Consider the following 15,770-nt stretch of genomic DNA (forward strand, 5'->3'; position numbering starts at 1 on the left):
TTCAGCAAAACTGACACAGGGTTAACACGGAGAAACAGAGGTAAAAGGAAGTTTAACTGGACTATTATATGTAGGGATACACCTATCCAACTTTCTGGTGCCCATACAATACCTGGGCTTTGGGAATCGACCAACACCGATACTGATCCGATACCAGTGTTGAATAATAACCTGTTCAACCAAAATTACAGAGAGGCTGATTCAGTCTGCCCTGGAGTTTTTTCTTTACAAATTAGCATGGGATAAAAAACAGTCATTACAATTTTCAATGGTCCCCAGGTAAAACTGATCACATGTGAGCAGGGCTCTAATGTGAATTTTAAAGAAAGGGGGAGCTTGAGTCTAACTCCCTATGGATACCCACAAATTCTGTCACAGGATAGAGGAACGAATTATGTGCTGCACGAAAGAGAAATATGATACAGTGATCAGGTGTGAAGAAAATGATTGATGAACAAAATCCCAAACTTTGTTTGAATATGACAAAAAAAACAGAGCCAGCTTAGATTGTTGACTCTCTGTAACTGAACACCTTTACCTCAGCCTCCTTACATAACCTCTCTCAGCTGTTTGCCTCCAGCTGAGGTAACGTTACAGGTGTTGCTAATATCACCTGATAAATAAAGCGTGTGGATAAAATTTGGATCTTTTTTTAAACTTAACTCTTTCAAATTGTTTAAAAACACACAAGATCTATGAGAGCTCATTAATACATTTTCTATAAGAGGACTGTGCTTAAAATCTGTGGGATGATATGAAGGGCAGTCTGAAGACGTCAGACCATCTGTTGTTGTGCAGACACTGTTTGAAGGCATGAGCAACACTAACTTATTCATTAAGGAAAAAACACAAAAGCAAGAGCTTTGCAAACCCAACAGGAATACAAATAAACAGAACTGGAAAAGATAGATTTCACAAATACAGATTTCTAAAATATCTTAAATACCAGATTGTTTCATTAAACTTTATTAATAACATTCAAATAACAACTATAAGGAAATCTTACAATGTAGTCATTGCATTATCTGGTTGAAAATAGAAATAATAATAATTTGAAAACTTTTTTGATTTCGTATGGATCACTCAGGGAAAACCTGTTTATAATAAAAAACCTGAAAGTTATCATCACATCGACCTGATGTAACAACAGCAGTTAGAGTTCAGCGTCACACCCATACAAACATTTCCAAGGTTCTCCGTCCTCTCAGACTGTAATCTGTTCAGACTGTCTCCAACAATCAGCTTCTGTCCACAGGTAGCCTTTTAATCCAGCCACCGCCTGGCTCTCACCTGGATTCACCTGTAACAGCAACACCTGGACGTCTCACCCAGAATCATTTTGATCTTTGTTTGCTTAATTTGGATGGACTGGGTTTGACTGTGACTGATTTTGTGAAACCCTCTTTAATCATGGGTGACCCAGATCCAGAGCTGCTCCCATCCAGCCTGGGTCTGATGCTTTGCTTGTCCTCAGGTTGTCCTGGATGAGTTTGATCATGTGTTTTTATCTGTGATGAATAGTGTCCCTCTTCTCTCCCTGTAGCTGACATCCTGCAGAGCTTTGACACTCACCCCCCTCTGGTCCTGCCTTCTTCCTCCTTCCACCTGGAGCTGGGGAAGCCCCTCGCTGACCCTGCTCTCTTCACTCAGCTCGCCCACCTGCAGGAGTTCATCAGCCGTCTCCCCTGCCCTGAAACTGGACCTGAGCAGGGACCTGAGTCTGTATCTGATGACTGCATAGAGGACCAGGTACTGAATCCTGGATGGGAGGTGAGACTGTTTCTGTCCCTACATCTGGTCCTGATCCTCTTTCTCTCCTCAGACTTTCTGCTGGACGTCAGACAGCTCATCAACAAACTTGACCCGCCTCACAGCCCCCCAAGATTCAACCCGCCAGATGGACTCTGACCCAGTGACCTGCTCATCCCCCAAGCCAGACCTGGACCCCCACACAGAGTCAGCTCAGAGTCGGGGGTCTCATGGGGATCTGAGTAGCTGTGAGGCAGTTCTGACCCAAAAACTGAAGAGTCTGGAGCTGCAGAACTCGCTTCCCGGACAGGCGGACCTGGTTTACCACAAAAGCCTGGCTCTTGACCCATCCTGCCTGCTGACCCCTCCCAACACACCTCAGGGCCTGGAGCTGTGTGAGCTGGAGAGCAGCCTGCAGGAGGGGGCCCGTCAGCTGAGGAGAGGTAACTGAGCCGTAGAGATCTACAGGGGCTGCCTCAGGTTCATCTGGTGCAGGGAGAGCTAAAATGGACCACTCACAGTGTAGTTTTATTTCACTGTGAGTTCCTCATGTGTCCACAAATCCTCTTTGATGCAAAAGGCAAAAACAGAAATAAATTTAAGATAAAGATGCTCTGTGAGAGACTTCAACTGTTTGTTGATCTTGCAATCCCCATCAGACCATTTCCACAGTCCCCAAAAATAATTAAAATAATTAATCATCATGGTAGTGCTCCTTTTCACTTTTTCAGGATCATGTAAATGCATCAAAACTGAATCCAGTCTGTTTAACAACCAGCTAGAAATCCTCATAGCAGCGTCATACACGGGCATTTCAACTAATGAAACACGCCACATCGAAAAAATTCAACATTGTCTCAGGAATGAGACAAAACAAATCCCAGAGCTGTGGGGGAAATGCCGTACAGGAAATGATTAGAAAAGTCGAACCAAAAGTATCTCAGCTCAAAGGGTTATGGTTATCATCCAATGTGCTGACACCGATTAGAAACGCTGACTCAAACTCTCAAATAATCTGAATGAGGCTGAGAGGTCTATCCCTCAGTGGGCACTTGAGTAACTGCTGTTTTATGCAGCTCTGTGTTGGTCTCATTTGGCCACCTTGTTAAAATATGGACTGCAAATAAAGACAAAAAGCATCAGTAAATACATTGGTTTAAACCCTTAATATTCAGATCAAATTGGCAGAAGATTTCAGACCAGATTGGAAACCAGATGGATCATTCTTTAGTCTATAAAATCTGGGGAGTCAGACTTTCATGTTGTGTTTACAACGTGTCCCAGAGCACTGTTTCCTTTCTCCAGTGCCTTTGCAGAGATCCAGCATTGAGTCTGAACATCATTACGATCCAGTGCGCAGCTGTTCACGTCACTTCCTACGTTCAATCCTACATCATCATGTTCTTTACATTTTAATATCTGAGGGATACAGCCATCACATTTCCGTGTTTAGAAATAATTTGTGTAAGATTTACTTTTTTATGGTTTATTGCAGTTTTTAGCAATTTACTTCGTTTGTACAGAAAAGTATTGCTGCCACGCCAGAGAAACAATCTCATCAGTGTCACGAGATAGTGAGATAAGTCTCACGTGATACTGAGTTTATGGCACTGTCCTAGTAAAAAGCAGACACCGTTCACTACTGCTGTCTTGGCCAGGACACTCTTTGAAACAAGATTTGGAACCTCAGTGAGGTTTTCTCCTGCCTAGATAAATTAAAAATAAAAAAACCTGGGTAGAGGAACCTTTGTGTGTTAGTGGTAGCTTGGGGGCCAGTTAACAAAGATGATGTTATCCTGAATGGAGCGTCTGTTGCTGTGGCTTGTCCATTCATATTTTGAGCCTTGGATTTACTTGTACTCTACAAATTCAAAAACCTGACACTTTTAATTAGAGACTGCTGCAGCTTGTGTCTGTGGAGCCTCCTGTGCTCCTCTAGCTTATTAAAAATTACTGAAACCACCTCCAGAGGGTCAGACTGATCCCTGCTTCTGTACAGCCCCAAGCATTTCAGCCTCTGTCTTAGCGAATGTATCATTATATCATCCACCGAGCAGAATCTGTTCATGTCTTATCCCAAACATGAAGTAGTTTTTCATCAAATCAACAATAAATGTTTAACAATAAGGTAATCATGTTATAACCTGAAACTTATCACCTTAAAATGTTACACTAATGAGATTCTCTTTTATCTCTGGCATGGTAAACCTGTTTATTCATATCATCAGACAGCATGACTTTCTAAACAAATAATTAAATGCACACGGTTTGGACGCAGACCAAGAGGTTTGTCATCCAGCGGCTGCATGTCGTTCCCCACTGTCACCCTGTTTCCTGTTCTGTCAACAGTTGGTCCCAAAGCTTTTTCATTTCTCCAGTGTAATGATCTGAAGCAGGCCCTCCTGAAGCGTTGAGAAGTCACCAGCTCCAGCTTCACTGTTGAAAACTTCTCACACACAGACCTTTCTCTGTCTTTCCCTGTCGTCTCTTGAGGAAACTTTTAGTGACTTGACCTTTGACCTTTTGTACCTGCTGCATGTTAGTCCAGGGTGGTTCCTGGTCCATCCTAAAGATTCTCCCAGACATGAAGGAGTTGTTTTATTGATTGTGAGCTCAGGAATGTGGAGAGGAAACACTGCAGAGGGAGGCTCAGCTTGCAGGAAGCAGAGTTTCCTCTCCACCCTCAGTGTTCCTGGATCTACAGCATGAAGTCATCTTTACCGGCCGGGCGCTACGACTTTAGCTTTTAAATAAAAACCTGTTATGCAGCTTTAATGAAGACACATTTTTCTGTTTAACCTCATTCTTTCACTTTGTAAATCTAAACTTTCTCTCCTGGATCTTATCCTTCAGATGTAATTATTAGGCCCCGTAAAAAACTTAACTGTACGAAAATCCCATTACTGACAATTAAGACAAAAACTAATATTTTTAATTTTTATCTCTATCCGACATATTCAACCAACTTTTTTCCATCAAATAAATTCCCGACATGAACTTAAAATAATGGCTTTCAGTTTGTATTTCATGGTTCAGAGTACTCTCAGTTTGAGTTTCTGTATCATGACAACAGATGTAGACTTTCAGTTCCACAGTTTAACACTTCATTTCACAACAATCTTCAACATTTTGGATTTTCTGTTCTCATTTTGATTGAGAAAATGAAGTAAATCATTAAATGTCTGTCTGAAAACATTCAAAACTAGTTTCTTATCCTCCTAAGCCCAGTTTTGACCCATGTAATGCAGTTTTTCCTGTCATTCTGGGATTAAACAGCCTCGTTTTGCCCCCTCCCCCACTGTTACCTTCAGAAACACTTTCTGTCACATGAGATTGTGTTTGACTGTAAGAGGTTCAACCTGTTAATACTCCTTACAAACCCCCCAGTGTGAGGATTGAGTTGATGTTAATCAGACATCTTTACTCTCATTGGTCGCCTGTGTTTGTTCTCTCGCTCTGTGTTAAATAAGAAAGACGTTCAATTACGAACCAAATCAAACACTTGTATCTGAACTGACAGGCTTTACAACCAGCACTAGTATATGTTTCTGTTTCACTGGGATCTGTTTGTATGAAGGGCGTCAAATAACTGAAACTTAATAACTCTTCTGCTAACAACCACTTCCTACAAACCTCTTTAAGCACTTGTTGTGATAAACTGTAACCACGTCTAGAAACACATACCTAGGCTGACATGTTGGACCTCACAGCCTTCATCAGGGCATATGTTGGTTGGTAGAAACCTAAAGACAGAGGAATTAACCAAAGTGTAATTAATCTGAAATGATTTGGCCCTGACATCTTTTTAAAGGCTTTTTGGGATGAAAACTGGTCTCAAACAACTCATGATGAATCTGCTGCTCTGTGTGGATTTTGGGCATTAGTTAACATTATTCCGAAAGTTGTTAATCCCATAATCTGACCCAAGAATCACAGCGAGGTGGTGATGTCACAGAGAACATAGCCAGGCATCATGGGAGTTTACAGTCCGGTTGGTGCGTGGAATCTTAATCTGGGGGGGGGTGTTGTGTGTGTGTGTGTGTGTGTGTGTGTGTGTGTGTGTGTGTGTGTGTGTGTGTGTGTGTGTGTGTGTGTGTGTGTGTGACATTCTACACTCTGCAGTGTGGGAACAGGTTGTATCATGAAGCCACTGTTATTTCTGTGTTTCAGTGTCAGAACCAATGACATGACAGAGGCAGAGGGTACATGTTCCAGGCTAGTACCAGTCAGTCTGCTCACAGCAGACTGACTGGTCAGTGTGTAGCCTGGCTCAGGCTAACAGGCCAACAGATTTATGTCATTCAGGTTCATTCAGCTGATATGGATCAAAGCTGGGCTAGATGTTTGGAGAAAAAGTATTGATTAATACAACTTTTTTTTTTTTTTCGTTTGTTTTTCAAAATTTAAAAGTAGAGTCTGCAGGAGTTTTCATTATTTGTTTGTAAACACAACATTTAAACTGGGCTCCTCCTCCTTGGCTCAGTGCTAGCAGCAGCACACACCCACAGCCTCCGACCGCAACTATGTGAACACACTCATTAGCCCAGCAACCACCTGTAGCATTGAGTTTCTATGTCGGGGGGACTTGAGAGCCATGCACCTGATTTGGCATGTTAGCACATGCTTATTATGGGTATTTCACACATACCTGGTTAGCAGAAAGCTAACTCACGTCGCTCTTTGTCCCGTGCTGTTCCTGAAATTTGAGCCAAGCTTCACCCTCCTTTAGGAAATGCTTTATCTGTTTGCTGTTTTGTTTCACTTTGTTTTTCCTCCTCCATGCTACGTCCACTATTGTAGCTGCTCTGATTAGCTTTTTGACTCACTATCATCAACACACAGTTGCTTGCACACTGGGCGCTCTGTGATTGGCTGAGGTAGTCATGGCTACTCTCCAACCAGAAACGTCCCGAAACTACCAAACCATCAACATCCAGTCAGAGGAGGGGGGTTGAGGTAGACACAGACGCTGACACACATGTATAGAGGCCCAGAGGAGACAATTGAGCAGGATTGTTCCTGTAAGAGATGACATTTTATTTTTTGGGGAAAACTCAGCAGACTCTACTTTTAAATTCACACCTCATGTTGGAACTTTAGCAGGGCTAGCAGCATGCTAATCACAGGAAGTGAATTCCAAGCTTTAATGACAGCATTCCAACACTTCCAAGCTGAAGACCTACGTACTTAACGCACTATAGATTATCTTTTCCCTGAAGATGTTTGTGTTTGTGCTTTTCAAATCAAATTCAAACAATTAAAAATCCTATAAACACAAAGTACAATTGGTAGTGATGCCTCATGCTGCATGTTTCAGTTTGTGTTAGCATGCTAATGGTTTGCAAGGTGATCAGGTGTTGGGTCAAGCTTCAGATTAAAACGGGGTGAAATCATGTTGTGATGGATGAAAATTAAAGAATAACTAATGTCATTTAATTTATCAGGATTTAGAGTTATGTACAAACATGGCCACAAAATCAAGGATTTTTTTTTCCTTCTAAATAAAAGTGGACGAACATTACCCTGGTCCTGACCCTGCAGGTCCATTTAAGGTCTGTTTCTGTTTAAGCACTTTGTGTTGACATATTTTAGTTTTGTTGCAGAAGATAGTTCAGTGTTTTCTGTCTGTGTGTGTTTTAACAGGTGGATTTGTGGAGCGACAGACAGAGAGCAAAGGAGAAGAGGGTGAAGTCGAGGAGGATAAAGAAGATGAGAGTGAGGAAGTGTTCACGGTGGAGTTACACAGAGGACCTCACGGCCTCGGACTCGCCCTCGTGGATGGACTGGTATAAGAATTAATTCTGTCCTTCATCACCCAGCAAACATCCTCTTCCTTGTCTTCTTTCCTTTCATCATCTCTCTATCATTCTTTAAACCAGGTAGTCACAGAACAGTAGCAGTTAGACAGATGAAAGGTGGGCTCTTACCCTGAGTTTCTTCAACCAGCTTTTGTCTTTTCTCACTTTAATCCACACATATCAAAACCTTGTGCAACCGCTTTAATCTGTGGAAACTAATCAGATCAGACTCAGAAGATTTCAGCTTCAACAGATGGGAGCAGTGAACCTAATCACACTAAAAGTTCCTGCTGAGAACTGGAGACCTGTTGTATGTTCTGGAAACACTCGATATGACTGTTTGGATGTGTTTTTAAACACTCTCAGTTTTAGAGCTGGGAGGATCCATGTCACATCCTTGTGGAGGCAGCAAGAGAGCAACAGAAAGTGTAGAATATATCCCTCAGGTCAAAACAGATCCAGAACTAAACTGGAACTGGAAATCATCTGTGCTCAGCTCTGACTGGTGGAAATGTAACAGAGGGAAAACATGGTAGAGACCTCAGCCTTTGATTCTAAATATCCTTTAATGAACCAGGATGTAAACATTTATTTTTTCTGTAACGACCAGCTGTTTAATGCCCATCTCATGTTAACACTCAACGACCTGCAGTTTTTAGAAGTTCCACACTGGCTTCGCTTCTCTACACAGAGAGGTCGCTGCTGGAAACCAGTGAAACGAGAGTCACATCAACTCAGACCTCACACACAGATTACAGGAAAAACACACAGGTCAGGGCAGCACAGTCATCAAATCACGTCCACTATCTGGACCACTGACCACGGCCCCACTAAGACGGACGTCAATATGCAGGCGGAGGAGGCATCAATGAACGTCGGCTTTTTAGACATCAAGTGGACCTTTGAGCAGGAGAGTGACTGACTGACTAACCAACCGACCGACTGACCAAATAAGTGGCAAAGAGATATTCAAAGGACGTCCTTTGAATGTCATTTTTGATTGACATCTTTTTCTGACATCAACTGAATGTCCATTTATGAAGTTCACAGCATCTTGCCACTGCGTTAGCAGACCTTCAACAGACATCCTTTTGCGAAACTTTTGGACGTCTAACTTTAAACATTGGTTTAGAAAAGTAATATTTAGTTTGTTTGTTTCCATTTCCTGTTTCCATGATGATACATATTCCTGTAGAGGTCCTGTAGCTTCATTTGGCTCGGCAGCAGCTTTGATGTGGAATTGTGTGACGCCATTGTCTGTATTTACAGTTACCATCTGCTACTGAGTAAACCAAATGAAGCTACAGGAAAATGAACAGGAGCAGTCTGCCACCTTCAGAAACTGGACTACAGTCAGACACAGAAACTAGAAGGAGAATCAAAACAAGAACAAAGACCTAAATGGATTCAGTAGCATCAGTGGAGACAGCTGCTCAGTCCATAGGGACTTTGCTTTGGAACTGGAGGGCCTCGGTACAAGGCCCGGCGTGATCAGTGTTTGTGATGGTCTCTCTGTGCAGTAGGTAGCTCTCATACAAAGGTACTGTGGACGTCATACATGGACATATGTTCTCTGGAGGAACAGTCTGCACTTTTAGGAGACCAAAAGATGTCAGAAATGACTGTAAAAGGACGTCCTTCAAACGTCTCTTTGCTCAGGAGGGCGGAATAGTTCAGTCTTTTTTGGGGGATTTGATAGATTCAGGAAAACATGAATTCACGGTCGTCTGTCCCCATTTCAGTGTTTGATCAAGCTCCTAAGTAAGTGTCAGTAATCACTTTTGTGTTTGTGATTTGTTTTTAAAAAAGAAATACTTCTATATAATCCAATGGGGGGATGAGACAGCTGTAAAAACAATCAGACAGTCTTTCCACAATATTTAAAAAAAGAGAATTCTTCGGCACATAGCAGTGATCTGAATAGCTGTTGCTCTCAATCTTCCTCCATTGGACATACATCGACAGGTGCACACGTTTAAAGCAGGGTGCTTCACCTTACGACAGGAGGATTCATTCAGGACAAATAAAGGGAGCACAGGTCCGTGTCCTTAAACATCAAACATCAGCTGTAATAACTGTCGGATGAAGAACTGTTTAAGTCTGTTAGCAGCTAGATGAGTTCAAATGTGCCTGGTTTTCTTCACACCTCTTTGTTCTGCTGGTAGAGAACTCCTCTGAGAATGAGTGGCATCTACGTGAAGTCTGTCGTCCCTGACTCTCCAGCCGCTCAATGTCACAAACTGAGAACAGGGGACAGAGTTCTCGCCGTCAACGGCATCAGCCTGGTTGGCATGGAGTACAGCATGTGAGTAGAACAGTGCACACAGTACTCAGAATGCCCCTGTTGTCCCCATACTGGCCCTGTGTTCACTCCTCTCTGTGTTTCTGTCTCAGAGGCAGGGAGCTGATCCGGTCCTCAGGGGACTCTCTGCGGTTGCTGGTTGCAAAGATCGACTCACAGAGCTCCACGATGCCGAAGCGTTGAAAGAACCTGCTGTGGATCCTCTCAGAGTCAGAGCCACCCCTGTTTTTAACTAATTTCCAAAGGTTTTCAGTGTTTTCGAGCCACTACTGCAGGAGAGGCGTATTGTGTTCAGTCACAGTCTTTGTGTGAAGACAGGGTTTCTGTTTGGCTGCTCCGCTTCAGACCGCTGTAAATAAACTGGGAGGGAAATAACTGTCTGTGGTGTTACTGAAACATCTGTTTAAACGTCTGAGCTCACATTCGTCTGTCTGACATAACCTCTAAGCTGCTTCAGGAGCCAGACTGGATCCATTTATGGCATTTCCTGGATTCATTTGACCGTTCTTTTATCATATTTACATTACTGCTCTTTGAAAAACTGTGAAACTGCATCTGTTTACTGCAATTACCTGCTGTTTTATTCACATTGTATTTCTGTGGCATTTGGTTTCTCCTGACACTACCTTAATGTTTTCATCACCTATGAGCAAGCAGCAGCATTTCAACCTTCAACACACTTTTCTTCTGTGTTAGGCTGAATAGCAGAAATAAATCTTTTATGTAAAGTTGGTCAGTTTTTTTTTCTGTAGCCTTCAGAGCGTCACACAGAACTTTCTGTTCTGACAACCAATCTTTGTCCAGGCTGTTTGTATTAAAACTCTTCTGTCACTGCTCTGGCTGAAATATAACGGCTGATCTGAGAGCAGCTGGTGGGTTGAAAATCCATCTGTATAAATCTGTGTAACACTGTCTAAGAACATACAGCTTCAGCCTTCAGCACACGTCTTCCCAGTGTAAGGATTTTTAATAACAGTATTCTTTTTTAATATTTATATTCACAGTATTTTTGAAAGTATGGAATAAATATTTTTTCCTTGAAAACCTGCTGGCCTGTATGTTTGTTTTCTGTGTCCTCTAAATGTGTGTGTGTGTGTGTGTGTGTGTGTGTGTGTGTGTGTGTGTGTGTGTGTGTGTGTGTGTGTGTGTGTGTGTGTGTGTGTGTGTGTGTGTGTGTGTGTGTGTGTGTGTGTGTGTGTGTTGTAACAGGGTGTAGCTGCAGCTGGGTGTGTCTGGACCTGTTTATAGCCTCCCTGTGGTTTCTTTCTGCTGACTCTGAGCATTTCACAGTCTCTGTATTTTACGTCTGTCTGATCTTTAAACATAAAAACAATGTTAGCCCGATAAAATAAAAACAACCCACAAACACATCTGAGACTGAGATTTAAGTGCAAACAGGTTCAAAAAGCAGCTGACTGCCGAGGCTTTCAGAGCTGCTGATAAAATTCAGTCTGAACTTCACAGTGATCCACAGCAATCTGACTGAAGCCTTCTCAGAAGTAAGGGGTCAGGGCCCAACCACTGGAGGTCAGGGGGTCAGGGTCCAATCACTGGAGGTCAGGGTCAAACCACTGGAGGTCAGGGTCCAATCACTGGAGGTCAGGGTCCAACCACTGTAGGTCAGGGTCCAAACCACTGGAGGTCAGGGTCCAACCACTGGAGGTCAGCGTCCAACCACTGGAGGTCAGGGGGACAGGGTCCAACCTTGCAGAGCTGTCAGTGACTGCTGTGTTTCCTCTGAAGGAACACTTTTCCATTGCTAGGTGCAGCCCAAGTTTCAACCTGTTGCAGCAGCTCTCTCTCTATGGTTCCTTTTATTTTGTTTGTCTTTTTTCTTCTCTTTGGTGTTCTCTTTGTATCGTATGGACCCAGTCATTACTTTTTATGTCTAATTAGTTTGTCATTGACACCTAACTGATTGAGTTTAAAGTAAGGTTTGTGGTTGTTTTTTTTTTTTTTTTGGTTCTGTGTTTGTCTGGAGATCCCACATGTAGCCATGGTCACACTGTTTTCACACAAGAATTCAGATGTTAGCAGCCTGTTGCATGCTTATGCTAACCGGTGCAGGGGCTGGTGTTCTCTGTGGTGGTGTTCTCTGACACTTATCATATTATTCTGTTTATATATTCTTGAATGTTTTGCACGATATACTTCCTTGTGCTGCTGCTGTGACTCTGAATTTCCCCTTTATTATTATTATGTTTATTATGTTCTATTCTATTCCAATCTATTCTATTCTATTCTATTCTATTCTATTCTACAAACCTCAATCTGTGACCTGTGGATCCTGACCCAGTCCTGGATCATCCGGATCAGACTGGAGACCTTGTTGTGTGCTAGTAACACCACCTCAGTTAGCTGGATGAGATGGATCTGCAGAGGGGGAAAGGACCAGGCTGATGCTGCGATGGTCAAACCTGCAGGATGGAAACAGCAAACAGCCGTTTATGTTTAGACCCAGTCGAAGAAACTCCCACTTAGACCACAGAGCTGTCAGGACAATTCACTCATACCCCAGTTTACTCTGTATCTAAAGCATAATGGGAAAAAGAGGCTGGAACAGTTAATCAGCCCTTATACTGATTGAAAATATTGAGGAGAACTGCCACACATTCAGCCAGCCGCCTGTTAGCTCCTCTATGAATGAACTTAGCAGCAAAGAGAGGAGCATAAGATCCAAAGACCGTGATCTGACGTTAACATCTCTGATTTGATGAGCGCCCTCTTGCTTCACTCTGCTCTCTCTGTACTGAGGCATGTGTGTAAAAACAGCAATGAGTTCAAAAGGTCGAATAATGTAACAACACCTGTCATCAGGTCACGTGAGGTCATGTGAGGTCGTGAGGTCATGTGAGGTCATGTGGGGTTGTGCTTCAGGTTGATTTAGTACTCAAAGGATGAGAATAACTCAGCATGTTGAGCCTCAGACGGATGGTTTAAAGTCGAGTAAGATCGAGTTCAGCCAAACACAGACTGCTCAGTTATTTATGAACAAAAATAACATCTCTGAGAAACTCTGTGGTTAGTGCGCTGCACAGTCCAGGAACTGCCCTCTTCAAAGAACCAGACTGTAGTCTTTCAGCAGTGACTCCTGGGTGGGGATCGAGGGCACCTACTTGTGTTTTTCTATCTCCTAAACAGAGCCTCTGTGGTCACCACAGGTCATCAACAGCTCTCACTCCCCAGTTTAATCATGGTGTACCTCATGGTTCAATTTTGGGCTCACTTTTATTTTCAATTTACCACCATTTACTGTCACAACTTATCATTTCACCCTTATGCAGATGACACACATATACACACCTCCCGCTGAGACCTGGTGACCAAAGAGGCCAAGCTGCTGTTTTTTACCTGGCCAAAAGTTTCTCACAGGTTAATGACTCTGGGGCCAATCAAACTTTTCTCCTGCCTCAGCTTACACAGTACGTCACACACTGAAAAAAACTGAACTCTAATCAAGTGTTTTTGTCTTATTGTCAGTTGAAAATGTCTTTCCAGACTTAATATGAGCTACATCCACCAGACCATTCCAGAAAAACGTATCAATTCGGGTTTTTTAAAGACAAAAATTAGGTCTGAATTGCTTGTAACAAGTCAAAAAAATCTGCAAATCAACTAGGAGAAAGGTTTCTTGTTTTAGGGCATTATTCTCGCGTCAAGCAAATTTTTGAGTAAATCTTGTTCCATTGGCAGATTTTTTTTGTAACTTGGTACAAGCAATTCAGATCATTTTCTCTTTAAACAGCTTAAAACAAGACATTTTTCTGGACTGATGAGTTGAATTTGGCTCATATCAAGTATAAGAATACAACTTTTACTTTAGATAAGACAAAATCGCTTGACAGGATTTAAGTTTTTTGCAGTGCATCAATATGAGAAACCTCAGTCTTCTCTGACCCAGCTTGAACCTTCCATCAACACGTTAAGAAAATGATCAGTCCTGGTTCATTCACCTCAGATCATCTCCAAAGACAAATCCTTTATGTCACAAGTCAACCTGGGAAAAGTCATCCATGCATTCGTCTTCTCTCAGCTTGACTCCACTTTACCACATAAATCCCTCTCCCACCTCCAGCTGGTTTAAAGCACATCAGCAGCCAGGCTTCTTACTGCCACGCCCGCTTCGTTCCTCCAGCGAAGTGTTTCTTGTCATCCTCCTGATTCTCTGCCATGTTTTAATCACCAAAGAACTTTGTGAACTTTTTCTTTTAAAAAGTGTGATAGAAATAAAGTTATTAGTTATTATTATAGTTTGTTTTTCCTGATTCTGAAAATAAGGGTTGAGAAGCAGTAATGAGTACTCTATTTCTTCTCCAGCTGGTTTCTCAGACTTGTTCTTGGGTGCAGGGTCTAAGTTTTGTTCAGACTAACTGTGATCTTTGTTAGGGTTCAACACCTTGTCAGGGCGTCCCTTGCTCTGTGGTGGAGTCGTTTTCTGTCAGTCAAAAGGCCGAGGGATTCAACTCCCAACACCTGCAGTTGCCAAAGTGCCCTTGAGCAAGACACTGAACCCTGAAAGTGCTCCCTCTGTTGGTCGGTGGTGTGTGGATGGGTGTGAATATGTCAGATAAAACTGATGGTTGCTACAGCAGAAGTCTCTGCCATCAGCGTGTGGGTGTGGTGTGGATGTGTTGATGGGTGAGGTGTAGCAGCACTTTAAGAGCTCAGAGCATAAAGCTCTGTGTAAGTTCTGCTCCATTCAGCCCCTGTGTCCATCACATCTGTTTACCCAGAATCCTTTGGTTCCACTGTGTTTCCCTCTGCTCTGTCTGTTAGCCTGTAGCAACTAGCAAAATCATTTCACATACTCACTCTCAAACACACACACACTCGCACACACACACTCACACACACACACACACACACACACACACACACACACACACACACACACACACACACACACACACACACACACACAAACAGCTTAAAATAAGTCAGTGATCAGCTTTGATAAATGATTTAAATCTATCTTTTCCCATAAAACTCTTTTTATCTATTATCTCAGAGAGTAAATGCTTACTGAACAGCGATCAGGATTTCAGTCTCATGGTGGAATCAGGTCTGAACATCTAAACAGGCGGAAGAGGCTGAAGAATAATCTTCAAATGTTTAACAGATGATGAGTCTCTTAAACTTAAATGTCCACAAAGAGAGAGACAAGTTCCATATTTAACCTCAAGTTAAAATACTTGCAGTGAATCAAAGCGTGTGCAGCCTGCTCCAAGAAACTGTTCAAACAGAAAAGCTGATCCCATTCATGTATTCATCTGCTCTGACTTCACTGAGATTATAAGTTGTACAGGGATTTGATCATTTGAGGAGAACAGGGGACACCTGGTACCTGTTGGTCAGGAGGAGGCTGACAGATAGGGATGGGTACCCAGAGGTGTAGCAGCACTTTAAGAGCTCAGAGCATAAAGCTCTGTGTAAGTTCTGCTCCATTCAGCTCCTGTGTCCATCACATCTGTTTACCCAGAATCCCTTGGTTCCACTGTATGTCCCTCTGCTCCGCCTGTTAGCCTATAGGAACTAGCAAAATCATTTCACACTCTCACTTAAACACACACACACACACACACACACACACACACACACACACACACACACACACACACACTTGCGCACACACACACACACACACACACACACACACACACACACACACACTGGTGCACACACACCTATACAGGTTACGGTGGTTTATCGGGGCACTTTTCTCAAACCGGCCCAGTGGTGGTTTACGGGGACCCACCTTTCCCTTTGTCCTAGAGAGGTGCAACAAAGAAAACACTGATCCAAAAAAATTGAGAAAAATTCCTGTCTATTTATGAGTTAAATATTGCGAAAGAATCTCAAGCTATGATCACCTGACATTTCACAGGACTACGAGGACGGGGCGGGAGGAGGCGTTTCCTAGC

The 15,770-nt window shown here is 42.7% G+C and overlaps 1 protein-coding gene across 1 annotated transcript in view; it reads left to right on the forward strand.

Annotated features, from left to right (window-relative positions):
- Window positions 1-10,795, forward strand: part of radil2a (Ras association and DIL domains 2a) — a 34,599-nt gene extending 23,804 nt beyond the window's left edge. The window contains exons 12-16 of the mRNA XM_074697607.1: window positions 1,544-1,749; window positions 1,823-2,192; window positions 7,393-7,535; window positions 9,713-9,852; window positions 9,942-10,795. Of these exons, the coding sequence (XP_074553708.1) occupies window positions 1,544-1,749; window positions 1,823-2,192; window positions 7,393-7,535; window positions 9,713-9,852; window positions 9,942-10,032 (950 nt within the window). The 3' untranslated portion in view covers window positions 10,033-10,795. The remainder of the gene's footprint in view (window positions 1-1,543; window positions 1,750-1,822; window positions 2,193-7,392; window positions 7,536-9,712; window positions 9,853-9,941) is intronic.
- The last annotated feature ends 4,975 nt before the right edge of the window (window positions 10,796-15,770 follow it).

Source organism: Halichoeres trimaculatus, unplaced genomic scaffold (genome assembly GCF_033239565.1).
Source record: "Halichoeres trimaculatus isolate MK-OKI-2021-1 unplaced genomic scaffold, fHalTri1.1 fHalTri1_scaffold_20, whole genome shotgun sequence".
In the NCBI taxonomy this organism is placed as follows: Eukaryota; Metazoa; Chordata; class Actinopteri; order Labriformes; family Labridae; genus Halichoeres; species Halichoeres trimaculatus.